General features: G+C 51.7%; 10 protein-coding genes across 10 annotated transcripts; 6 read left to right on the top strand and 4 right to left on the bottom strand.

Moving 5' to 3' along the window:
• The first annotated feature begins 16 nt into the window (after positions 1-16).
• Positions 17-2,176, top strand: PV05_07785 (uncharacterized protein). Its single transcript, XM_013457250.1, has 3 exons — positions 17-448; positions 559-1,419; positions 1,471-2,176. The coding sequence occupies exons 1-3, from the start codon at positions 446-448 to the stop codon at positions 1,600-1,602; spliced, it is 996 nt and encodes a 331-aa protein (XP_013312704.1). The 5' UTR covers positions 17-445; the 3' UTR covers positions 1,603-2,176.
• On the bottom strand, positions 2,078-4,917 carry PV05_07784 (uncharacterized protein). The gene is made up of 4 exons (XM_013457249.1): positions 4,356-4,917; positions 4,020-4,290; positions 3,623-3,965; positions 2,078-3,561 (listed from the first exon to the last, which is right to left on the bottom strand). The coding sequence occupies exons 1-4, from the start codon at positions 4,613-4,615 to the stop codon at positions 2,630-2,632; spliced, it is 1,806 nt and encodes a 601-aa protein (XP_013312703.1). The 5' UTR covers positions 4,616-4,917; the 3' UTR covers positions 2,078-2,629.
• A 1,020-nt stretch (positions 4,918-5,937) lies between these two features.
• On the top strand, positions 5,938-6,480 carry PV05_07783 (uncharacterized protein; the record flags this gene model as incomplete). Its single annotated transcript, XM_013457248.1, has 1 exon — positions 5,938-6,480. One exon carries the CDS (start codon positions 5,938-5,940, stop codon positions 6,478-6,480), a length of 543 nt encoding a protein of 180 aa, XP_013312702.1.
• A 433-nt stretch (positions 6,481-6,913) lies between these two features.
• PV05_07782 (uncharacterized protein) lies at positions 6,914-7,620 on the top strand (the record flags this gene model as incomplete). Its single annotated transcript, XM_013457247.1, has 2 exons — positions 6,914-7,124; positions 7,520-7,620. 2 exons carry the CDS (start codon positions 6,914-6,916, stop codon positions 7,618-7,620), a joined length of 312 nt encoding a protein of 103 aa, XP_013312701.1.
• A 415-nt stretch (positions 7,621-8,035) lies between these two features.
• PV05_07781 (uncharacterized protein) lies at positions 8,036-8,755 on the top strand (the record flags this gene model as incomplete). Its single annotated transcript, XM_013457246.1, has 1 exon — positions 8,036-8,755. One exon carries the CDS (start codon positions 8,036-8,038, stop codon positions 8,753-8,755), a length of 720 nt encoding a protein of 239 aa, XP_013312700.1.
• A 773-nt stretch (positions 8,756-9,528) lies between these two features.
• PV05_07780 (uncharacterized protein) lies at positions 9,529-11,524 on the bottom strand. The gene is made up of 2 exons (XM_013457245.1): positions 10,830-11,524; positions 9,529-10,772 (listed from the first exon to the last, which is right to left on the bottom strand). Exons 1-2 carry the CDS (start codon positions 11,357-11,359, stop codon positions 9,671-9,673), a joined length of 1,632 nt encoding a protein of 543 aa, XP_013312699.1. The 5' UTR covers positions 11,360-11,524; the 3' UTR covers positions 9,529-9,670.
• Positions 11,525-12,260: 736 nt separating this feature from the next.
• On the bottom strand, positions 12,261-13,136 carry PV05_07779 (uncharacterized protein; the record flags this gene model as incomplete). Its single annotated transcript, XM_013457244.1, has 2 exons — positions 12,261-13,011; positions 13,066-13,136. The coding sequence occupies 2 exons, from the start codon at positions 13,134-13,136 to the stop codon at positions 12,261-12,263; spliced, it is 822 nt and encodes a 273-aa protein (XP_013312698.1).
• Positions 13,137-13,812: 676 nt separating this feature from the next.
• PV05_07778 (uncharacterized protein) lies at positions 13,813-15,784 on the bottom strand (the record flags this gene model as incomplete). The annotated part of the gene is made up of 3 exons (XM_013457243.1): positions 13,813-15,220; positions 15,268-15,644; positions 15,695-15,784. 3 exons carry the CDS (start codon positions 15,782-15,784, stop codon positions 13,813-13,815), a joined length of 1,875 nt encoding a protein of 624 aa, XP_013312697.1.
• Positions 15,785-16,305: 521 nt separating this feature from the next.
• Positions 16,306-17,454, top strand: PV05_07777 (uncharacterized protein; the record flags this gene model as incomplete). The annotated part of the gene is made up of 2 exons (XM_013457242.1): positions 16,306-16,665; positions 16,714-17,454. 2 exons carry the CDS (start codon positions 16,306-16,308, stop codon positions 17,452-17,454), a joined length of 1,101 nt encoding a protein of 366 aa, XP_013312696.1.
• A 2,057-nt stretch (positions 17,455-19,511) lies between these two features.
• On the top strand, positions 19,512-22,427 carry PV05_07776 (uncharacterized protein; the record flags this gene model as incomplete). The annotated part of the gene is made up of 1 exon (XM_013457241.1): positions 19,512-22,427. The coding sequence occupies one exon, from the start codon at positions 19,512-19,514 to the stop codon at positions 22,425-22,427; it is 2,916 nt and encodes a 971-aa protein (XP_013312695.1).
• Between the last annotated feature and the right edge of the window lie 301 nt (positions 22,428-22,728).

Genomic DNA, 22,728 nt, shown 5'->3' with positions numbered 1-22,728 from the left:
TGACGCACTCTGTCTGGGAGTCTGGAGAAGAAGGACTGCGGCATACAGTAATAGGCCATGATGGGCCCCAGAACGACAGTCAGGCTCTGTTACCGAGACCAGGCTTAGTCGTTGACGATCTCTTCGATCTCGACCCTCGTTTGATGATCCACCATCGTCCAACGTCCACTACAAGTGCCCTTCTCCGCCTCACATACATACTACTCGTACTCTCGTTGACCCGAACCTGGCCGCCACCACATTGCGATGGGGCGAATCTAAACAATCAGCGTTCGTTGGGCGGGTTGGTTCTGTATTCACCCTCTTTCAGCCCTCTGCTGGCACTGCCTTCGTTTGCCTCTCCTCCAGTGCTCCATTCACTTGAGCCTTGCGGACGACATGCTTTTATGACACTTACTACATTCATAGCTGTACAGACAAGGCGAAACACAATATGAGCTAAATCATGGTATGTGGCCCGTTGGCGATACTTATTGTACCACGTTTTCTCTGGTCTATACAGTCGTCCAACTGTTTCGAAATTGAATGCGAACACGACTGACCTTCTTCCTCCACCAGGGTTGCTGTTCATCAAGACCTGACAACTCTGATGCCGCTCAACATGCGCGCACACCCGCCCCTCCTCCCGTTCGACATTCCCCTCAGGCGATAACCTCTCAGACCGCCATCAACGGCGCAGCGCAGGACGCCCATATCAGCAACCTCGCCCCTCCCTCTGGCCTATCCATACAACAGAGCGAGACTTCTCGCTCCGCCCTCTCGACACCCCGACACTCCGCGCACAATTCCTCTCGATCACGTCCAACCCGCCCACTCTCACTAGCAGAGCATTTCAACCTCCCCCTCCAACCCCCCAAGCCATGGACAAGCAAGGACAGAACATGGACACGCACCCAGCTACGACGAGAAAGATATGAGTTCTTCGAGACGCGCGTGACTGGACGACACGAGGTTTGGGAAGGTCTTAAACAAACAATCGAATGTCTGCGCGAAGGTGATCTCGCAGATGCACAGGGCATTCTTGACGCTCTTGCCGTGACATTACCAACTGGCCGTCTCGAGGAAGGCGCGTACGATGAACACGGAAACCTATACAAGATGCCGGAGGCGGTCATTTCTGACCCCACAGACGTCGTTGAAGACATTGCCGACATGGACAGCCAGACCGTCACTGGGACCGGCGACATCGATGTTCTTGCTGCGAAACTGGAAGCCGCGGAGGGTTCGAACTCGGACTTGAGCAAAGACCCGTCGAATGCCGAGAAGACGAAAGAAGCCAAGGGCAAGGCCGCTGTCGACAAAGATGCAGTGAAAGTCCGGTGTCGCCTCAGTGACCGTGGTGGACCAGATGTGGTTGTGCTGCTGGGGAAGAGTGAACGAGTGGGAACGCTTGCTTGGAGGATAAGAGACGAGGCTGAGGTGGGTCGACTTGTGGTCGGGTGCGAGATGATCGCTGACTTTGATATACAGGTTCCCAAACTGGCGAGCATTCGTGTGGCGTATCTCGGCAAGATTCTCGATGACAAGCTCACACTTTCCGAGCAGGGCTGGAAAGAGGGGCACGTTGTTCAGGCACTGATTGTTGGGAGATTTGCCACATGACTACCTTCGACTACTCCTAATACTCGTCGATGATCGCCTGTTTAGCGGGAGCGCTACCTTGATGTCCTGCTCTCGCATCATCTGACGAGGACTGTTCGAAGCCCATGAACTTTTGAATAGCGGCCGGGGATTGCTTTCAATGGCCGGCCCAGGCGTCACCTCATTTGATGGGGAAGTTTGTACATTGTGAGCACCGTATTCGGACCCAGGCCGGAGTTTTGGTGGGAGAGTCAGCGGTCCATATTTTGTCTCTTGCCAGCGACATTTACAATATCGGATCCGGAATACCCTGCACGCTGGATATCTAATTGAATTCATGGGACATGTACAGAGATGGGGATGTCACTAGATGCTTTTGTCGTTGCTTCCATGTCGGCGTCAAGAAGGAAGGGCAAGAAGAGATCTAGTGTGGTCGGGTCTCTATGTAGGGCTATGATTTTGTGAGCGTCGCTTGGTTGGGATTTCATTTTGCTACGGGACATACCATACTGAATGCGAAGAGGGTGTTTTCTTTTTCCTTGGTGACGGCTATCTCGCAATTTCCTTTGAAGCACTGTAGAGGTCAAGGCTGACAACGTTGATTCAATTGAGGGCCATGGCCCTATTGTTTTGCATCATTCCCCCTTTGAATGCTAATCTCGCTTTCTGCTTGGTCCAGAGGTTGATGTGTATGAATGACTACGTAGTAGCATACGATCACTTGCAAGAACCTTTGGACAAGATTGCTGAGCAAGCTGGAGAATTTTCTTTATATCAGATTTCAACGATGAATTTATCTTTCGTCTGGTCTTCTTCTATCCCAGATGAAGGCTGGCAGAAGGATCATTCTCGTCGCTGATACTATACCACCGCCCTGATTCACTTTATGGTCCCTGTCCTTTGAACCCCTTCCACATTACTCTCAATATACGTCGTCTCGATTACCTGACTGTATTTGCCAGGATCCGAAGTTGGATTGCCGAGTATTTCAGACCTTTTTCACCTCCGGAAACGGCGACACGCACCAGTCTTCCATCATGGTCCTACTTTAAAAGATGGTACCTTTGACCTGGTCTACTTTCTTGAGGTTGATGTTCCGGATCATGAACATCCAGATCAAACTCAGACCCATCAATCCCGTGCCCACCGCGAGCATTCGAGCCTGCGCATACCCATAGGCCTCCTGTATGCCCAAGCGCTCGGGACTGCCGACGGGATAGCTCAACTGCACGTCGAGACTGTTATAGATATCCTCGATACTGCTCTGGGCGTCGGCCGGCAGATACCTCTCCAACGCCTTTTCGAACGTGTTTGTCCATATCGCGCCGGATATCGTGTTCCCGACGGCCCCGCCAACGTTGCCAACGACATACAACAGGGCCAGGACGGCGGCGACGTGCTGGTGGTCTGCCGCCGCGAGGATACTGATCTGCTGGACGATGATGAAGATCGCACCGCCGATTGAGATGAAGATCTGGCACATGACAATGTATCCGATCTTCTGGTTCGGACGGCGGAAGTAGATCATCAATCCTTGCGCGAAGAGGTACAATGGGACAGCGACGAAGAGGAGCCAGCGGAAGTAGCCCGTTTTGCGAATCAAGAATCCAACGGCCAGCAACTCCACGCCCGAGACGACGTCGAATGTGCTTCCCACGTAGCCAGCCTCGGCAAGCGACAGGTTGTTAACGACCTGCAGGAAACTCGTGAAGTAGCTGTTCCAGCAGTAGTAGCTGACCTGGTATGTGAAGTCCAAAAGGCAGGCGCCAATGACGGTGCGGTTGGCGAGGAGGTTGACGCTCAAAAAGGGGGTGCGCGCGACGAAGGCTTCATACAAGCCGAACAGACCGAGGACGACAAAGCCCACGACGATCATCGCAATGATATAGCCTGTCGACCAGCCGTTGGGAGCACTGTCTGCGAGAGTGAAGGGAAGGAGGAAGACTGTCAGACCGCTGGCGAAGAGGAAGACACCAGCAGCTTCGGAGTGTCAGCAACCGGGTGTGCTCAATGTGTCCAGGGAGAAGGGGCAGAAACATACCGTCGAACTCTTGGGTGTAATGCCAAATGTTCTGGGTCAATGTACGGCCGCTCTTAGCCCGCTTGAGAAGTCCTTGTTTCTCGGCTTTGCGCAGGTGGTACTTCAAGTTGAGATACAACGGTGCAGCCACGAAGGGCAAGATGATTGCGAAGCAGCCAAAGCCCCACCGCCAGCTGATGTTATAGTAGAAGTCCTCTGATGCTTTGGCGCCGGCAAACGCCGTGATCATGTATGGCGACGAGGTAAAAGCATATGCTAGCCCTCGATTCTTCAGTTTGGACGCGTCAGCCGTGATGACATCGATGCTGTAAGTCATGCCTCCGAAGCCGATTGAGTAGAATACCTGTGACATGCGATCAGTGCTTGAATATACGAAACTAGGTGGATGGAGATGTACCTGCGCAGCACAGAACGTCGAGAGACTGCCACATGAGGCCATCAGGATCAACCCCAGAGTAGCGAAAGCTATCATGAGAAGGAACCCTTCAGCTCGACCCCATAGATCGAGCATCTTGGCGAGTGGGATGTACACGGCCGCTGACATGGCGTTGGCAACGATGTAGATGACCGTCAGTAGGGAATGTGTCTCGAAATCGCTGGTAGCGAAGGGCACCAGGTTGTACAGGATTGAAGACTGGAATGCATTGACGAAGTAAAGCAACCACATACTGCGACGGACACGCGTTAGTGACAAGATGGTGTATGCCAGCGTTGGCGAAGAGTGGATTCGTACTTGATGAAGATTGCGACAAGAGCCTTCTTTGACCACGTCAGCGTAATCGCTTCCACGTTCTGGACACCTCGCTGAGCATCCTCAGTAGGAAGTTCTGCTGCTGGCGCCTCTGCATCGCCATTGCTCGTACGTGGTCCCTCAGCACTGCTGGTAGCGGCGTGCTTCTCATTCTCCGTCATTGGGCTCATAGCAACAGAGCCGGCCACGTCGTCGGTCGTGGTTCGACGGAATCCGGGCCTGAACTTGGGTAGAACGGCCATGTTGAAGGAGGTGAAGGGAGCACGGAAGGTACAGATCCTGAAAGAGGAAGACGAGAAGCGAAGCCGTCTACATTTATCCCACCTCTCTGGCCAAACTTGCAGATTAGCTCACCACATGGCGTGCAGTCAAGCGAGCCCACAACCTAGCTTGGCCCACTGCTACGTGGAACACGCATGGGACAGGCCATACACCGTAGTTGGCAGATCCGACGCAGCAAACATGTGTAAGGGTCATCGATCCGATGTCGGGTAGAAGAGCAACATCTGGGTTGGGAAATCGTAGGAGTAGAGAAGCGAGCGTGTGAGAGTGGAAACTGCAAGATCGTCTTCCCAGGGACCCCTACGGCGCGTTATCTTTCCATCGCTCGATAAGATTAGATCAATCTGTGACCAATCCTCCCCCGAGACCGGCAGCCAAACCGACCCTTTTGGTGCCCTTTTGGCGGATCCCACGGCACGCCAAGTAGGCAATGAGCCCGGGATGCGAAGATATTGCAAGGATTGATTCGCTGAGGACCGGCAGCCGACGTGAAAATTTTTATCTAATCTGATTGATTAGCTTCCTCGAGAGCTCATGGATCCTCACCTGGTCAGTCCACCTCAAAGTTATGGCTCCAGAGTCTTCATCACGGAGTCGAAAACGGCATCCGACCCATTGCCTTGATCGTGTCTTCAACCGTCACCGATCTGTTAAGACCGACAACGCGTCCTCGACCTTCCTCAACAGCGACCGGACGCAGATACGTTGAGCAGCACCAATCAGGTCAATAGCGCCCAGGGCGCCCGGAACAATGCCCATTGACCCGTTAGTACCAAGTTAGTAGCCGAAAGAAATCATCGGCAGCGCGGGTTCACGTGGGTAGTTCACACTGGCGCAACGTTCGTTCCTTGAATCTGGAATCGGTGCATAGGTATATTAGAGTGATGCTGTCCCAGGCATGATACAGACTTCTTTCCAGCTTGCTCGTCTCTGAGATTCTGCGGGCAGTCGTTCCACCCGTTGGCGATATGATTCGAGGTCCCATTTGTGGGAGGTGACAGCCGTGAAAGATGATCATCAAAGTCGGGAGTCGGACAGTAGTTGCCTTCAAACCTCAAGAAGAAGTGACGACAAATGCAGAAAGAAGTTGACTTATTCTTGAATTCAATAAATGAATTGAAGTCGTCTATATTAACTAGGAAGCGCGGTGCCTCACTTTTAGTCACCCTTTCAGCAGTCAAGCGAAGACCAACTGACGCCCAAAACAACAGGACTTCTCGACCGCCCACTTTATCCAACAGGTTTTGGATTCCGCGCAACCTTTACAGTCAAGTCATCAAATATGGCCTGCGAATCGCCTTACCCCGTGTATGATCCAGGCAACCGTCAAGCATACATGGAATATGCTCTGGAGAAGGCACGCCTCTCACCCCCAGCACCTACAAAGTTTTGTGTTGGAGCAGTCCTTGTCAATGGGGAGAGTGGCAAGATTCTCTCGACAGGCTACTCAATGGAACTACCTGGTGATAGGCCGGGAGACCCAGGCTCGACACATGCTGAACAATGCTGCCTCATCAAAGTCGCCGAGAAACATAACGTCCCAGATGATCGTGTCGGCCAAATATTACCCAAAAACACCGTCTACACGACCATTGAACCATGCAACGAACGTTTGAGTGGTAATCGAACTTGCGTGGAGAGGATACTCGGGCTCAAAGACTCAATCAAACTGGTCTACGTGGGGATCACAGAGCCTGGAACATTTATTGGTCTCAATGAAGGCAGAAAGCGACGTGAGGAGGCAGGTGTCGAGGTCAGACAGATCGAGGACAAGGAGCTTCGAGACCGGATATTCAAGGCCTCTACTGCAGGACATGATCAATAGGCGCTAGTTAGCACAACGAGAAGAGAAAAGCCTCAAGACAATTTTCCTTTCAGATCGAGATGACCTCTCCTTCGGCTTGAGGAACTCGACTCATAGTTAAGTACTTACATGACTTCACCCGAAAAAGTGGCAAAGGATTCCGTGCCGCCTTTGACTGAAGCTTTCGCGGATCCGCAGCAAGTGTTTCCAGGAAAGCACTTCACATTTGCTCCATGAACTTCGAAGAGCAGAAGGATTGGAATTTGGAGGGACGAACTCCGGTGTCGATTCGAGTGTCGTTGCGGAACTGTCCGATGGCTGTCGGATTCTCTCAATTGAAGGACATGGCGTCAGCTTTTGGGCGAACACTCCTCGTATTAGTGTCGTATTGGCGGATGGGCAGACTGATCACTGCTTCTTCATCAAAGTTCTCTCTGATGATATCGGCAGGAACATGCTACAAGGCGAATTCCAGTTGATGAAAGCCATCTATAACCTGCTGCTAGACTTTGTACCAAAGCCGAACGCCTGGGGCACGTATCAGAGCAATCCAGACACCCACTTCTTCTTGTGCGAATACCGTGAGACGGCAGATGATATGCCTGATCCCGAGAACTTCTCGGTACAACTGGCCCTGCTGCACAAGAACAGCGAGTCTCATACTGGTAAGTTCGGCTTTCATATCACTCAATGAAGGACTGCGAGGACAGCTGGGAGGCATACTTTGCGAAGAGCATGCGCTGGATACTAGACCTAGAACTGAAAACCAGAGGATTAATCCAGAATTCGATACACTAGTACCGATTCTCTTCAACAAGGTGATTCCTCGATTGCTTCGCCCGCTCGAGAGTGAGGGAAGATCCGTCAAGCCTTCGATTGTACACGGGGACCTCTGAGGTGCCGATTCGGGAATCGATACTGATACAGGTTCCTCCTTAGTATTCGATGCTTGTTGTTTTTACGGCCACAATGAAATTAAGTCGAGCGAACAAAGTCGAAAAAAGAGGAAACCCTCCCATGTCTAGCACAAGAGTCTAACGCAACCGCAACGTGTCGACAGATGAGTTCGGCCAATGGATGCCAGCCTGCAACAAATTCGGCGCCTCCTATGTTACCGCCTATCGCTCGGATGTTGTCAGCGATGAGAAGCATTACCCATGAATTAAAGATTAGATCTATGAACATGACACACGTATTTTAGGTATAGAGGGATTGTCCGACCAAGACACCACACATATGCTGCAGCGGACAATGGTAATAAATAGTCGTATGTCTATCGAATATCTGAAGTGGCATATCAAAATGCCTCGGCAAACCTGCCACCATCCAAGCAACATTCACTTTTTCCAGATTCTTGTGACTCTTCTATTAAACTCACGTAAAGACTCAAAGTATACAATGGCTCAAGCTTGTAAGAACGACTGAGTCTCGACGATGTTGCTGAAGTCTGTTCTTCCTTCGTCGTCGTAACTATGTTGACTTGAACGAAGACACCACAACTTCGATGTGCGAGCGTTAACGGGAGACGCGATTCGAATTATCCACCGTGACGCTCGACCCTTTCACTCCTTTGACGATGGCGACCAGCAACCCACCACCCGAACCCTCGGCCTTGTCATCTCTGATCTCCTCGTCAGGCGCCAAATCAGCCTCCGAGTCACTGCCCCTCGAAATTCTGCACAACCTGCAATATCAGCACAATTGGACCGACTTGAAGCGCCATATCATCTGCCTAAACACCTCATCAACCTCGACTCCCAGTCCTACCGACTCCGTCGACGGCCTTGGTCCGGATCATGCGCGCCATCCACACCCACATCAACATTCACCCTCCTCGTCGGGCTCATCCACACCCTCCACCTCTGCATCAGGTGAGACGGCGACTCTGATTTCTGGCCTCCCTCCACGCCACAGCTATGTGCACCCAGATCTTCAAAATCACCTTGTCCGACATTCCATCGACGAGAGCTCCATCCCCGTGCGCCGCGAGTTTGTGCTGCCATTGTCCCTCAGCGAGACGTGGACGCTTGGTCGATTCTGTGCGGTATTTGACCAACTGCCGGAGCGTGATGTGGTCGTGGTCAGCGTGCAAGCTCCGAGCGACAATGGCAGACAGTCACGTAACGGAAGCGGCAATGCGAATGGCAGTCTACACGGCAGGCCGACAGCGTACGAGCATCATGACCAGAAACGAGTGCTACTAGGTATGAGAGCCAAGACAGGTGGCGGCGGAGATGGCACCGTTGTCTACTACATCATGCAGCAAGGGGAGGTCAAGCCGCGACAGAACGGTTGAATTCCTCAATTCCATATTCCCAAGCGTGCCGACACAGCTTGTTTTCGGCATCGAAGTCTGCCTCTTCCAAGGCTGTTGTCCCTCGCTCGGAGATGACCTTGCTTAATTAGTCCAACAACTCTCTCAATCTTTGACCCACAACAATCTTCGAAGCTTGCGATTCAAGCATGAGATCTTGCAGGACACCCGATATGTTCGTTCGAGCCAGGCTCATGTTCCAGTCTCGCAATGCCATCACACGAGAAGTCAAGTGAGGTACACCCTACACAAGGGTGAACATCTCGGCAGTCAAGCCATACTGGCGCTCCAGCCCCCTCCCTATTCATTTTGCAGCGTGGAGATGGAATCTTGCTCAAGGGATGAGATCCATATTCTTCTTGCAGCTTGGAATAGGGTTTTGCTTGAGGGGATGAGGCTCCTGGACATGCTTGCATACTCCGCCTGGCATCGGAAGTCTGTGGAATGAATTGCCATGCCGAACCTGAAAGCTTCCCGGCAAAGAAATTCATTGAGAATCATTGCATGAACGAAAGACGATGGTAAGAGCAGCAAAAACGAAGAGAAGTGAAGAGAGTGAAGGGGAACAGGCAGGTCTGAAGTGAGTTGTTGTTCAATCGCCGAGGCTGGTGAGGCCGTGGATGCCGCCAATAATCTGGACCTGATGGCACCGACTATGGGCGCTCAGCAGAACCACTTCCAATCTACACAGTACGATTTGATATCACGCATTGCTCCCAGCAGATTCACATTTCGATTTCGACAAAAGTCTGTAGGGTTATCATATTGGATACCAAAGACAGTGATTATGACAGACAGGCTTTTGAGAGGCCGCCATGATACAAAACCGTCCAGCCGATACCCATAACGCCTCGCTGCAACTCGATTTGACAGCCCTTTCGCTAACTCAACAAGTACTTAGTGCCGTGTGAACCACTGATGGCCCTTCAATTTCTCTGAACGGACGACTTCGTGAGTTCCAGCATGACTGTGTCTAAAATGGCGATGATCCTCGTTTCGTGCCATCTTCTTAGCCTCCTTCTTGTCCTCCTTCGCTTTGCGCTCGTGGTAATCCTCCACCGACTCAAGAACATCATATTCCTGGACCGGGATACCTTCGGCGCGCTTGACCTTGCTCCCCTCGATGAAGACCATCACACCAGCAAATATACCGCTCAAACATCCCAAAGTGATCCATACACCCGTCCCCCACGAAGGCCGAGTGAATCGGTCCCAATGCCACATCCAGACACAAAGGAGGACTTGAAAGACCGTGTTGAGCATGTACATGTAGACGACGAAGTCGATGGACCAGGACCTTGACGGCCGAGCGCGGATGCCGGTCAAAGGTGGCTCAGGCATGGATGTCGCTGGCAGGGGAACAGCTGGGTTTTCCTCTAAGCGGGCGACTTCCTCTTCTGAATAAGACGGAGGTGACTCCGGTGTGCGTGGGTTCTTCTTGGTGTACGACGGCGGCGGCCCAACGTCTTCCGCCAGCTGATCCGAGCCTGGTAGACGGTACCAACCCCTGTAAATGCCGGCGAGCTTACGATGGTATTTCTGATTGCCTCCCACTCGCCAGCGCATGACATAGTAGAAGTCGCGCGCCCGCCATGGTAAGAGACCAAAACCTGTCACGCAGAACAACGCATTGAGAACCTGCGAGTCGATCTCGATCCATTTCTTACGGGCGCTATCGTCCGAGTTGCAGGTGGGATGACACATTGCTGGTGCAGCATTGAGGAGGACGAAGAAAATCATGGCACCCCAACCGACCACGTTGAGGCCGTAGATCGTTACGAGAAAGCCGAAGGGCGTGAGGAAGAATTTCCAAAAAGCTCCTAGTCCGATCACGGTGGATTGAGTCCAACTGTGTTTCCTGGGGAAGCGGTACCCGTTGGGATACGTGCCTGTCTCGTCCGGACCACCCTGGATTCGCACGGCTTGAGCGTCCTCTTGCTGTGACGAAGCCATTGACGCGTCTTTCTCTTTTGTCTCTGCTGAATGTTTCTCTTCGGGGCTAATCATGAGGTATTAATCGGCTGGCGTTAATTGAAAAGTGTGGGAAGAGACTTACCTCTGTGCTGGCTGAATTTCTTCTGCCCGAGAGTGCACGGCCGGGCTTTCCTCGTGTAAGGTCTCCTGCAGCAATGTCGGGGTTCTCTTTGGAAAGAACTCATGTCTTTCCTCTGTGACTATCTCTGGCGCTCCTGTCGACCGCGAACTTTTTCTCGTCCTGGTACTAGCAGAACTCGTCCGGGCTATCCTCTGTCGGTGAATCTCATGGGGATTCGTCCCTCGATGTTCCATTTGTCCTTCATGTGTCCAGCCCTCATTTGCAAATGCTCCGTTTCGTATCTCGGGTAATGTGGGTATCTTGGAGCCGACCTCGCCTGTGGCCTGCCACATTCCCAGAGGAGGGTTGCTTTGGATGAAGGACTGCATTAAGGAACCAGTCCGCGTACGAGTCTGAGCCGATAGTCGAGAGGTAATGGAACCTCTGCGACCGACGTCGGGAACCGCGCCATCTTGAGATCTGTCAATGGGTATCTCTGTCTCATCTTCGAGGTTTGGGAAGGCTTCTGTTTCGATTGGTCTGTTGGCCATGTTGATGAGGGGATTGGCACGTGAAAATGGCGGAGTTGGCAGGGTGCCTAGAAGGCCGTAAGAGGTACGTCGCTGTTATCTGATGTCGAGAATCATACACAGGCGACGATATCAGAGGAGGGCGAGAAGGCGCAGGCAGGAAGTCGAGACTGGGGCAGCACCGTGGGCGTCGCAACGACAACATTTATCTGGAAAGTTGCTGCAGGGAAGTCACTTGGCTGTCGGGGCTGTCGGGGCTGTCTCCACTGCCCCCAAACGGGCACCCAGTGGGCATCTTAGTGGGCGCCTTAGCGGGCATGGATCGCACACCACATCCAATCCCGGGCGCATGATGGCGCCTCAGGATTCCCTCTCGCTGCCAAATGCATGGATCTTTGGCAGTTCCGAATCCTGGAGCTGGTCAAATGCATCTGTGATCTGCTGAGATGAGCAACGACTTCCTCACCAACCACGACCAACTCCTCCACCTTGTCTCCGCCTGCTCACTGACTAAGTAGCGCCTTGCACAAGCCCTTTGCGGCTTTGGGTCGATTACTGTCGACTTACTCATCCACGCCTCCAATCACACCTTTTACTCTCCCAGCTAGGTGCCAGCTTCTTGAACTTGTGCGAGCTTACCACATGAGATGCAGCCGAGTACACACTTGCCACCAAAGTGTCTAGCGTACATGAATCATCACCACATCAAGCATCAGACCCCCTGTTGGGCGTTACACATCAGCCGGAATTGCATCATTCGAGGATGGTCGCGCATTTTGGGAAATCTAGAATGTTTTAGACATGAAATGGCATTAATATACTCGTAATCCTCCTACACCCAGCGTACAATCAGAACCAGACAATTTACCCCATTGCTCGATCTTGTACAGCCGCGCAGCTGATCATGATCTCAACGCATCCCTCAGACAGGTCTACCTTCAGTATCATGTTTGACTCTTGGATCCACACGATTGAGCAGATTCGAGTTGTGGGGTGCATGAGTTGAAGCTCCCGAAGTGTTTTGATATCCCACCTGGGAACCAGAGTTGTGAAGGCCATGAGTCGAGGTTCCCATGGTGTTTCCAGTGGTTACCTGGTCGTGAACACCCGTGATACCTTGGCCCTGATGGCCATGATGTCCGTGATGTCCTGACTGGAGGTTGTGGCCGGTTGTCGTGTCTGACGGCATACCAGATGCACCTCCGTATCTGGCGGACTCTTGCTTTCCATAGCCACCCACTTTGCTTCCAGGGTTGCCCCTGTGGTCAAAGTCGCTGTCCACACGAGGATCAATCTTATTTTCAAGCTGGCTGGAGTGCATGTTGTTGCCGTGGTGCCCAGCCGTTGTGGTCGAAGGAGCATTCGCTGTGGCCCCATAGCCGCCCACGTTGCTCCCCGGGTTGGCTCTGTGATCGAAGTCGCTGTCTACACGAGGATCGAGCTTGTTTGCACCTCGGCTGGAGTGCATGGTGTTGCCCGATCCCATCGTCGCAGCACCCGATCCGTATTCACCGCTCTGTGGGGCGGCGCCATATTCAGCACCGCTGTGGCCGCCGGTATGGCCGACGCCCGTGGGAACACCGCTGGTATGACCAGCTCCGGTCCCGTAGCCACCGTGGCTGCGATCTGAATCGACTCTGGGGTCAACCGAGTTGGCCGCGTTGCTATGGTGCCTAGAAGAAGTTGTAAGTTGGATATGGGAAGAATGTTCTGGGTGTTATACTCACGGTCCAGCATTGGTAGAATCTGGGGTGTCGCTCGACAGAGCAGCCTTTACTTTGTTGATAAGGCCCGACATGAGTGGTTGTTTGGTCAAGATGTTATATGAGAGGTAAGTATAAGGTGGAATGTCTGTGAGCTTGGATTTCTGTGTAGGGCTGATCTTTGCGAGCGATCCTGCTGGGTTATATAGATTTAGGGCAGCGTTGCCCTCCGCGATCGAGCCATCTGCTCCAGGTACTGGTATCAAGCTGACAGACTTTCCACAATGGCATCACAGGTGGAGTCCATGGGCCTCATAGAGCGGCTGAGGCTTGAAAACATCCAGGTCGATATGTCATAGGCAGTTGTGCCTTGATATTAGGACAGTCGAAAGGCCGAGCTTGTGAGCTACGAGGGATCCAGGATCTGTGGCTGAAACGATATCATTGGATTGTGTAAAGCTCAGCCACAACCACCTGCCCAGTCGCGTCAAAAGCTGCGTCATGGCCCTGGTCAAGGACTTGGAAGTGGGTGTGGCGCCAATTGTCTCATTCGCCGATCGAGTCCCTTGTGCTTTTTGACGGATCTGGGGAGACGATGGGAGCATGGCTAGCTCGTAGCACCCACGTAGGTGTGCCGGTGTAAGCTTCTTCCAAGGCTCAGGTTCCACAAAATTTCAGGTAATATGTTGTAAGTCTTGAATGAGGTTGATCAAGCCAGATGACCGTCGCACGATGCGAGCAGAAACGCAAGTCCCACGTTGCTCGCTCTCATCATCTGCCGCCATTCACCACATACTTCGTCACAGCGTCCTTCAGAGTACTGATCTGCTGGCTAGTCTTGATAAACACTTCGCGGTACTGGTCCAAGCTCTCTTGCACGACATCTGACCGACTCCGCCGTCCCTCGCAGATCGCCTTCATTTTGAGTTCCATCTCTTTGCGAAGGAACGGTTTGCTGACGCTGACGTCGAGTCCAACGTTGTCGTAGCCTTCGATCAAGGCCACCCCGAGTGTAGTAGGTATGAATTCCTGAACTCGGTTGCGCGCACCTCCAGTGGATGGTCTTGTATTAACGTACAGCCGCTCCTGAATCTTGGTAATATGCTCGGCCATCGTGGCATCGGTGCCGATTCCATTTGCATCCATCAAGGCTATCAGTTCGGGCTCAGTCAGGTATCCTGGAGCCGTTGTTTTCCCATCCGTCATGTTCGCTTCGACGGGTTCGAACGTCTCGCCTGCAGTATATGCCGGTAATTGCTGACTGCTTTCCCATTTGTCATAGACGTAGACATCAAGATAATTGCGTTGAAGTACGAGGAGACCATGAGTGTGGAATGTCTCGGAACCCCATTGCACTTCGATGTCCGTGGCCTCTCCTTTCGCATCTTCCGAGCAACAAGCAAGAAATCGCCGGACGACGAACTCGTATACTTTCTTCTGATCTTGTTGGAGTGCGGATGCATCGGCATAATTGACCGGGTGAATGGGAGGATGTGCTTGATCGTTGTGACTTCCTGATCGAGGAGTTCGGAATCCGCCATCCAACAGACCTTGCGCAAATTGTCCCCACTGGTTGTTCTGTGTCTGCCGCTGAATGATGGGGTCAAAACCAAACTCTCGAGGAAATTGGTCAGTCTCGGTACGCGGGTAGCTGATGAACCCCTGCTGGTAGAGCTTTTCAGCAGCCGACATGACTTGCTGACTGCTCATGCGAAGAAAACGACTGCCTTGCTTCTGCAATTCCACTGTGGTCAAGGGTAGTGGACGCCATTTTGAAGTGGGTTTCTTTTGTACTTTTGTGACTGTGGCATACTTTTCGTCAAGGCATGCCTCGAAAATAATAGTGACAGCGGCTCGGTCGAAAAGATGGCCCCTTCTCCAGTTGAAGTTGACTTTGATCCTGTCACGAATGTGCATCAACTTGATCAGCCAGAAGGTTTCTGGTTTGAAGTTCCTCACTCGATTATATCGGTCGACGACGAAACCAAGGGTAGGGAATTGGCACGATCCGTAACTAATTACTGCTTGACTCAGATTCTCACTCAGAGACTGCAGCTGTAGTGTCTGGAGTCTAGTGAAAGACGCGCCTATCCGCAGGTCAAGCTCGATTCTGGCGGTGACGGCGTTGACCAGGCGCTCGTCCATGTCAAGGGGAGAATGCGCCGCTTGTATAACGTGACTAATGCTGTTAGTGTCTGGAATCGCCACGGGGTCTCTCCAACTCACGCTCTTTCGGTGTTGCTGAATTTAGCTCGCTTGACAATGATGTTCGGATTGCCCTTCTTAGCCTGATCGCGTACTTCACCACCAATATGCTCACCTTCACGGTCGCAATCGGTCCAAATGAACAGAATCCTGGCATATCGGGCTTGTTGTTTGAGATTGTCCGCAAGAGCCTTCTTGTCTTTGTCGACAGTGGTGACGGTCTCGGCCTCAAATAGCTGACCGGGTTGACAGGATTTCCAGCTTTTGTATTTCTGGTCGAAATCCAGGCTTGTCATGTGGCCAAGCACACTGGTCATGGTCACAGAGCAGTTGCCCCATTGTCGGAAGTTGAAATCGAATTCATAGTTCTTCACATACGGGTTGCCTCGTATAGAGTGCTGCGAAAAATGAGAAGTGGACTAGAAGAGTGAGCACGATATCTGCCTACCGTGGTGACTCTGCCGCCAGCGAGATGTTGGGCAACTGCCTTGGCTATCGCAGGCTTTTCTGCGACGCAGAGAATCTTTTGACCGGGCATGATTCATTTTGCATAAGCATCATAGTCAACTGCCCTACTGATTTGATACGACAGCCAGTTTAGAGCGATTTGAAGGATGGTGTACAGTGGTGAGTGGTGAGTGGTGAGTTTGAGGCTCCAAAAGCGAACGTGAAGTTGAGACGCGTCGATCTTGGCAACTGACGGCAATCGACGCGCTTTTTTGTGGCGATCGAATGGGGACCATTGGATATCCTACCTAAGTTAGGCGTCCTAGGTACCATGCACCGTGCATGCACCCACCCATGATGAATCTATTTGGCTCCATTAGGCTCCATCAGTCTGGATCGGGGCTTGAGCGGTGCCTGAGGATCGCTGGAGATTCGAGTTGTCGGGGGCTTGAATTATTGCGTCACCACATTTTGATCTGGGCATCACATCAGGAGACTTCCATCACCATCTTCCCAGGCTTTTATTCATTCTTCAACTCTCCTTCCTCGGACCCCCGCCTACAGCTCAGAGGCCTCTCGAGGATTTGATCCTTTCTAAGCCCTTTCTTCAAGATGGCATTGCCTGTGGTTCGCAGCCTCATCGAGTGCGCCGAGTACAACAATACGGTAGCACCATACATATATCAGCTTCAGCCCTTGCCACAGGTATTCCTTCAATCTGCAGCCAACATTGCCGCCTTGAAACAACTCTATCTCGATACAAATCCTCTCATCTCCGCCATCGCTTTCTCCATAGCCATTTCTCCCATCTTTTTGGTGATTTCAGAGATCAACAAGAACTACTCGCAGGTCGATCGCGTCTGGTCAATACTACCGACAATCTACAACGTTCATTATGCGGTGTATGCACATCTGGCTGGGATTGAAACGACCAGGCTCAATCTTGTTGCTGTCATTAGTGCAATCTGGAGTGTAAGTCACCCTTCTGACTTTGCAAGGTTCGTGCTAATAGTGTCTCAGACGAGGTTGACCTACAATTACTATCGCAAAGGCGGCTACTCAATCGGTAGCGAGGACTACCGTTGGGCCATTGTCAAGAAGCAAGTTGGACCAGGAGTGTTCTTCCTGTTCAACATTGTCTTCATTTCTCTTGCCCAGTCACTTCTTTTGGCCAGTGTCACCAGTCCAAGTTATGTGCTACTCCTTACTTCAAGGTTGGCTACCTACAGTTCCAACGTATCGAACTTCAGCTTCGAAGACATTGTCGCATCTGCTGTCATGCTGAGTGCAATAGCCACATCTTTCATTGCCGATCAACAACAGTGGAATTACCAAAATGCCAAGTCAGCTTATCGACAAAATGCAAAGGTACCGGCTGGATATGAGCAGGAAGATTTAGACCGCGGCTTCCTCACCAAGGGATTGTTTGCCTATTCTCGCCACCCCAATTTTGCTGCTGAGCAGACTGTCTGGGTGGTGCTCTACTTGTGGTCCTGTCTAGCGACGCGGACATGGTACAATTGGACCGGCATTGGCGCCCTCTCGTATCTGCTGCTCTTCCAGTCCAGCACCTGGCTTACCGAACTGTTATCTGCACAGAAGTACCCGGAGTACAAGATATACCAGCAGAAGGTCGGGAAGTTTTTGCCTCTCCCAGGTTCAGGTCGTCCAGTCTTTCCAGGTCAAACAAAGCACGCCAGTGGTAACCATATCAAGGACGTCGATGCAGTCCAGGCAAGACAAAGATACGATCTAAGATGATGAAGGAAGAAAACAAACCGAGTTCTATATTGGACGAAATTTGGCCTTGTGACGCTCTTGCCAACATATGCAGCAAGACTTTTATGGAGTTGGACATAGGCACGTCGCAGGCAATTTGAATCCTCCAATGTCGGGTAACACATTCTGACGCACATCATTTGTTGATACTAACCCCACGCGAGAGTGACATTGATGCATGCAATAACATCATGATAACCTCAGTTTTGCTGTCGGCTGGATGATCACCCGCACCCAATTCAGGATGGAGTCACGCGACACCCTAACCGAGCCTCATAAAAGCTATGTTGCAATCCTTCACAATCAGATCTTTTGCGTTGACGGTGGCCCATGGCTGAAATTCATCATTTCAAGAGGTTGTGGTTGCGATATCTCTGGCTGTTGCCGCTTGTTGCAGGAGCCTCATGGTTCCTTACTCTTTCTATTCTTCTCATCCATTGGCTTGCCGTAGGTCGACCTACATATCCTGGCCAGAGCAATCCTTATGTCGCGTGAGCAGACCCACCACCATTTGCACCGGTGTTCCTGACAGTCGATTCAGCTTTGTCTCTGATATTGCCGCATTCGAGTTCAAACCAGTCTTCATTGCTGGTTGCACGACAACTGCAATCACTTTTGCTTTGACTGTCTGGGCTGTTCACTGCTCTCGGTACTCTGCCCATTCTTACGGACTCACTGATGACGCAAAATGGAAGAAAACTACTTCGATGTTGGCTTTGTTTTGTGGATTGTGGGCGTCCGTGTCGTTCTTGCTACTCGCCATCTTTGATACATACCGTGCCCACGAAAGGCATCAGTACTTGCTATTTTCTTGCTTTGGCGGGCTTGGTCTGGCGATGTTGCTTACTGCCCTTGTTTGGTTCGACCAGACCTGGGAGCAGTCGCAGTGGAAGGGTCTTCGGAGATGGTGATATTCTTCCTCTTTGACCCGATATGGCCTTTCGGCAGGAATGGCACAATACTGATAAGTATGCAGGTGTCTGGCGAGTAATACCTGGGTCGTCGTTGAGATAGGACTGGGCATTGCATTCATAGTCTTCCTTTTCAAAGGCTGGATGCGTACTGCTGGCGGCCTGGAATGGGCCTTGACCTATGTGGGCTCCTTCTGGCTTGTGACATTCGTTGGGTACCTAAGGTGAGCATTCGTTTTGAACTTACTCGGATTGAGCGACCTGACTGGTGACCCTGCAGGGACGCCCCCTTGCTTGCAGATGATGAAAACAGTGAGGAACGGCCTTTATTAGCTTCGGACATTTAAGACTGGAAGAGTGGTGTTTTCTCTCGGATGTGCCTTGCTTGGTGCCGTTAAGTCATGTTTGCGTGGAAGATGAGTGCCATACTCACTAGCCAGATGAGCTAGGATCCCCGACAATATGGTAGGCGCTGTGTAAGCCGCCGAGCCTAAAATGCACTCCGGACTTTTTGTTTTGCAAGCCCGAAGGCGTGTCTCCAGGCCGCGTTTTAGGCGGGAATGCCCGTTACCATGTATAAACCTTCTGGGGCCACCCCTGTCTCCCGAACCCATTTGAGGTCAATTAAACTGCTACGAGTACTACGGTTATTCTTCATCCAATATATTCCTCATCCCCGATCTTGTGGCACAAGTCATGACGGCGACACTCAGAACTCCCATCCTCGGCGCAAACAATACCTTCGTACTGAATTCAACAGCCGAATGCCAATGTTTTAGCACTGACGTATTCGATATGGCTTCGCTAGACATGGGATGATTGACCCTGCAGGACTTTGTCTGTGTGATGATGTAGTGCATTCCGAATTGTCATATTGGCAGGTTTCCGTCCCTGTCCACGGCTGTCCTATCGCCTGAATGTCCTGAAAGCTCACCTCACCTCATTTTATCAGGCCACACAAATCTATCTGCAATCCTTCGGCCATGATCGGGTGAGTCCAAACCGGCGACATGTGTTCTTGAGCTTGAGTTCTTCGTCGCCTGTCTCCTCTGATTTAACGAACTTTCCTACTTTCCAGGTCTTTTGGGTGGACAAGTGCTCCCATCTCTCCAGCTACTGGGGATCATCATGGACCTGGAAAGGATAAAGCAGAACCTTCGCATACGCTCAGGTAGATCAAAGAAAAGTCAGAAATCTGCCACACAGTCCACTCCGGTCGCTCAAGCGAAGGCATCCGACCAGAAGGAAAAAGCCAAAGGCAGTGTCGAAAAGCCTCCTGAACCAACCAAGCAGACATATAGCCCTACAAAGGAGGAACCATCATTGCGCAATTGGGATATTCACACAGCGCTCCCACCCATCAATGCGGTGAACCCTGCGAAGTCTCGCCCTGGCCTTCCTCACGCTGCAACAGCTGCCAATCCAGACCCAAGACCATCAGGAGAGTGGGCTCGATATGGCCGATCAGGCATAGAGAAGCCGCATAGGGGTCCCTCGTCCAGGAATGCTGCGAAAGGCCCGCAGCTGCAACGGACCATGTCGGAAAGCGACACAAAAACTAAGCTGGCCAGTGATACATCGGATGAGTTAGATTTCGATCTACGCCCTCCTCCACCTAGGCCCAAGCCGCCTTCTGTTGAGTCTCTATCAGAATCACTGTTCTCAACCGGACATTTGAACGCTCTCCTTCATAACCCACAATATCTGGCACGATTCACGGCTTTCCTTGGGCGATATCGACCTCAATACTATCCGATCCTGTTAAGGTATTTAGAAACGCAGAAAGCTATCAAGGCGGTCGAATACGCCAATGCGATTGCCCATGGCATTGAATCGACGACCACACCGACTGACAGGCCAACGAATGCTGCCCTGCTGGACAAAGTCTTTGAAGAATGGAATAATTCTGCGTTCCGAACTTTGGTTGATGCAGCGCTTCCAATGTACATCACCTACAACTTGGTCAAGGTGGTTACAGAGTGCTTGATCAATGAAATCACAGGCAGGCAAACGCCCCTTATGAGAGATCTTGTTGGAGGATTATCCGAGGTATTCTGCTTGACCGATCCGAATCAGCAAGACAATCCCATCATCTATGCCAGCGAAGAATTTTATCGCCTCACGGGTTATGGCTCCGATGATGTTATTGGGCACAACTGCCGTTTCTTACAGGGAACAAAGACGAAAAGAGAGTCTGTTTCACGATTGAGGGACACCATCAGAAACGGTGAACAAATTTGCGAGACACTCCTGAACTACCGGCGAGACGGCCGACCATTCATCAATCTGCTCATGATCGCTCCCCTGCACGACGACAAGGGAAACGTCAAATACATGATCGGTGCTCAGGTTGACGTTACTGGCTTGGTCGAACGCGGCAAAGGCCTGGATGGCTTCGAGCATTTCCTGGTCAATCAAGACATCGAGAAAAGGGACCTGGAGATCAATGGTAATCGCATCAAAGGAGAGACTGCAAGGAAGTCACAGGCGCTTAGAAAACTTCGAGAGCTTAGTGAGATGTTTGACCTGGAAGAATCAGCTGCGGTACGATCCCACAGCAGATCAACGTCAAGATCAAGGGAAGATGATGAACACAGTATCGGAAGCAGATCTCGACGTGTTTACGGGGACGAAGATGGCTCATCAGAAGAGACAGACGAAGACTCAGGTGACAACGACGACAAAATGTGGAAGCTGGCTCAGTCAGGTCGGTCCGGTCTGTCGGGCAAGCTTCCTGGAGTTTATGACAGCTACATGCTAATCAGGGCGGCACCCTCGCTTCGCATTGTTTTTGTGTCCCCCAGATTGCGCCAACGGCTTGGGAATATCGTCCAACATCCCTTCCTATCGCACATCGCGGCATCGTCAGCGACGTTGGCAGGTCTCAAGGAGAGCTTGGGGACTGGTATTCCCGTTTCCGCCAAAGTCAACTTCATGCTCAAGACCGGTGAGCGTCGAGATGGGACCAGGATCCCGGTGGGCTCAAAGCCAGACAGTCTGGGACATCATCGACTCTGTTGGCTTTCTGCGACGCCATTGGTCGGTAGTGATGACAGAATTGGCGTATGGATGGTCGTTATTGTTGAGAAGAGCAAGGTACCAAAGGAAAGAAGGGCCGTTAATGAGGCTCCTCACGAGCGTGATCGCTCATCACAACCTCTCACAGAGCGACGTCTCGCGATGCTGGACATTCCTGCGGGGAGCCCTTCCCGAATCGCACAAAGATCTCGTTCGCCGGTCACACCGCAACCAGATCAACAAAACGAGGACATGCCGATTAAACCAAAAAGGCTTGCGGAAGACATAGCAGAAGTGGCTACTAAGCGCGTGCAACAACCAAACGAATCGGATCTTCAGGAGGATGACGATGATAGGCATGAGGCTGGCAAAGACCAGAATCGAACTCAATCCACTGAAGGCCAAAAGCCGACTCAGATGGCGTCTGCTGATGCAGGGCAGAAACCCGAAAATGGGGACGAGCTGAACTCCACGAGACAGGCTGCTGAAAACATGACTGAATCAGATAATGAATTCGTTAGGACTAAATCGCCACCTGGAGAGTCGCAAAAACCTGACCGAGTTGTTGTACGTCCGGATAGCGCCGGAGAACCGAAGGCGCAAACCACGTCAGAGCCTGACAATGCTCTGGTACGGTCGTTGGCGAATGATAAGGTTGACATTGAGAGGCTGCAGTCGGGTTCACCAAAGGACAGCGGCTTCCAAGAAGTGTCGAACCATTTTCACGATTTCTCCGACGACGAAGACACTCCCAGAAGAGCAAAGCACCCGGAACACTGGGACCGGACTCCTCCGCAGTCACGATCTGAAGCGAGCGGAAACGATTCCAGCAAGGTGAATGCCACACACTACATGGATTATATCAGTCATCCAGGAAGTCGACATACGTCGGAATATAAACGTCCAATGTCTGGGAGCGTCCGTTCGTCGATGTATCTTGAAGCCGCGGAGAAAGAGGCACAAGACGACTATGTAGATGATTTCGACGACGTTGATTGTGTAAGAACCCCGTACAGTGTGGATTGAAGCGCTATAAACTGGACAGCTGGCGGACAGAAGAATCGGTATAGTCTGATATTGGGAGGGCGTCCGCCTCGAAGAGCTGTGTCTATGATAACGGACCGATCCCTTGACAAACAGGAGGACCCCCGCCTCCCAATGAGGTATTTGAGACACTTGGGGAGCGCCAGATCGAAAGCAGAGACGTCTTCATTCGCGCTTGGAAGTCGGCCTCTTCAGCCTGTGCCGCATTTTTCCTGTCTACATGTTGATGGACAAGCCACAATAGCTACATGTAAAGTGATTGGGATCCAGATACTGCATAGCG

Source organism: Exophiala xenobiotica, assembly GCF_000835505.1.
Source record: "Exophiala xenobiotica strain CBS 118157 unplaced genomic scaffold supercont1.5, whole genome shotgun sequence".
In the NCBI taxonomy this organism is placed as follows: Eukaryota; Fungi; Ascomycota; class Eurotiomycetes; order Chaetothyriales; family Herpotrichiellaceae; genus Exophiala; species Exophiala xenobiotica.
The sequence above is the reverse complement of the archived record's forward strand: the minus strand, read 5'-3'. Positions and strand labels throughout refer to the sequence as shown.

What these genes read in the sequence shown, in the direction of transcription:
- PV05_07785 (XM_013457250.1), top strand. An exon ending in GGATAAGAGACGAGGCTGAG is followed by an intron (nt 1,420 to 1,470) that starts GTGGGTCGACTT and finishes TTTGATATACAG; the next exon opens with GTTCCCAAACTGGCGAGCAT.
- PV05_07780 (XM_013457245.1), bottom strand. Translation starts at nt 11,359, where the DNA reads ATGGCCAACAGACCAATCGAAACAGAAGCCTTCCCAAACCTCGAAGAT. An exon ending in GAAATTCAGCCAGCACAGAG is followed by an intron (nt 10,773 to 10,829) that starts GTAAGTCTCTTC and finishes CCTCATGATTAG; the next exon opens with CCCCGAAGAGAAACATTCAG.
- PV05_07784 (XM_013457249.1), bottom strand. Translation starts at nt 4,615, where the DNA reads ATGGCCGTTCTACCCAAGTTCAGGCCCGGATTCCGTCGAACCACGACC. An exon ending in CGACGTTCTGTGCTGCGCAG is followed by an intron (nt 3,966 to 4,019) that starts GTACATCTCCAT and finishes CGCATGTCACAG; the next exon opens with GTATTCTACTCAATCGGCTT. An exon ending in TTACACCCAAGAGTTCGACG is followed by an intron (nt 3,562 to 3,622) that starts GTATGTTTCTGC and finishes GACACTCCGAAG; the next exon opens with CTGCTGGTGTCTTCCTCTTC.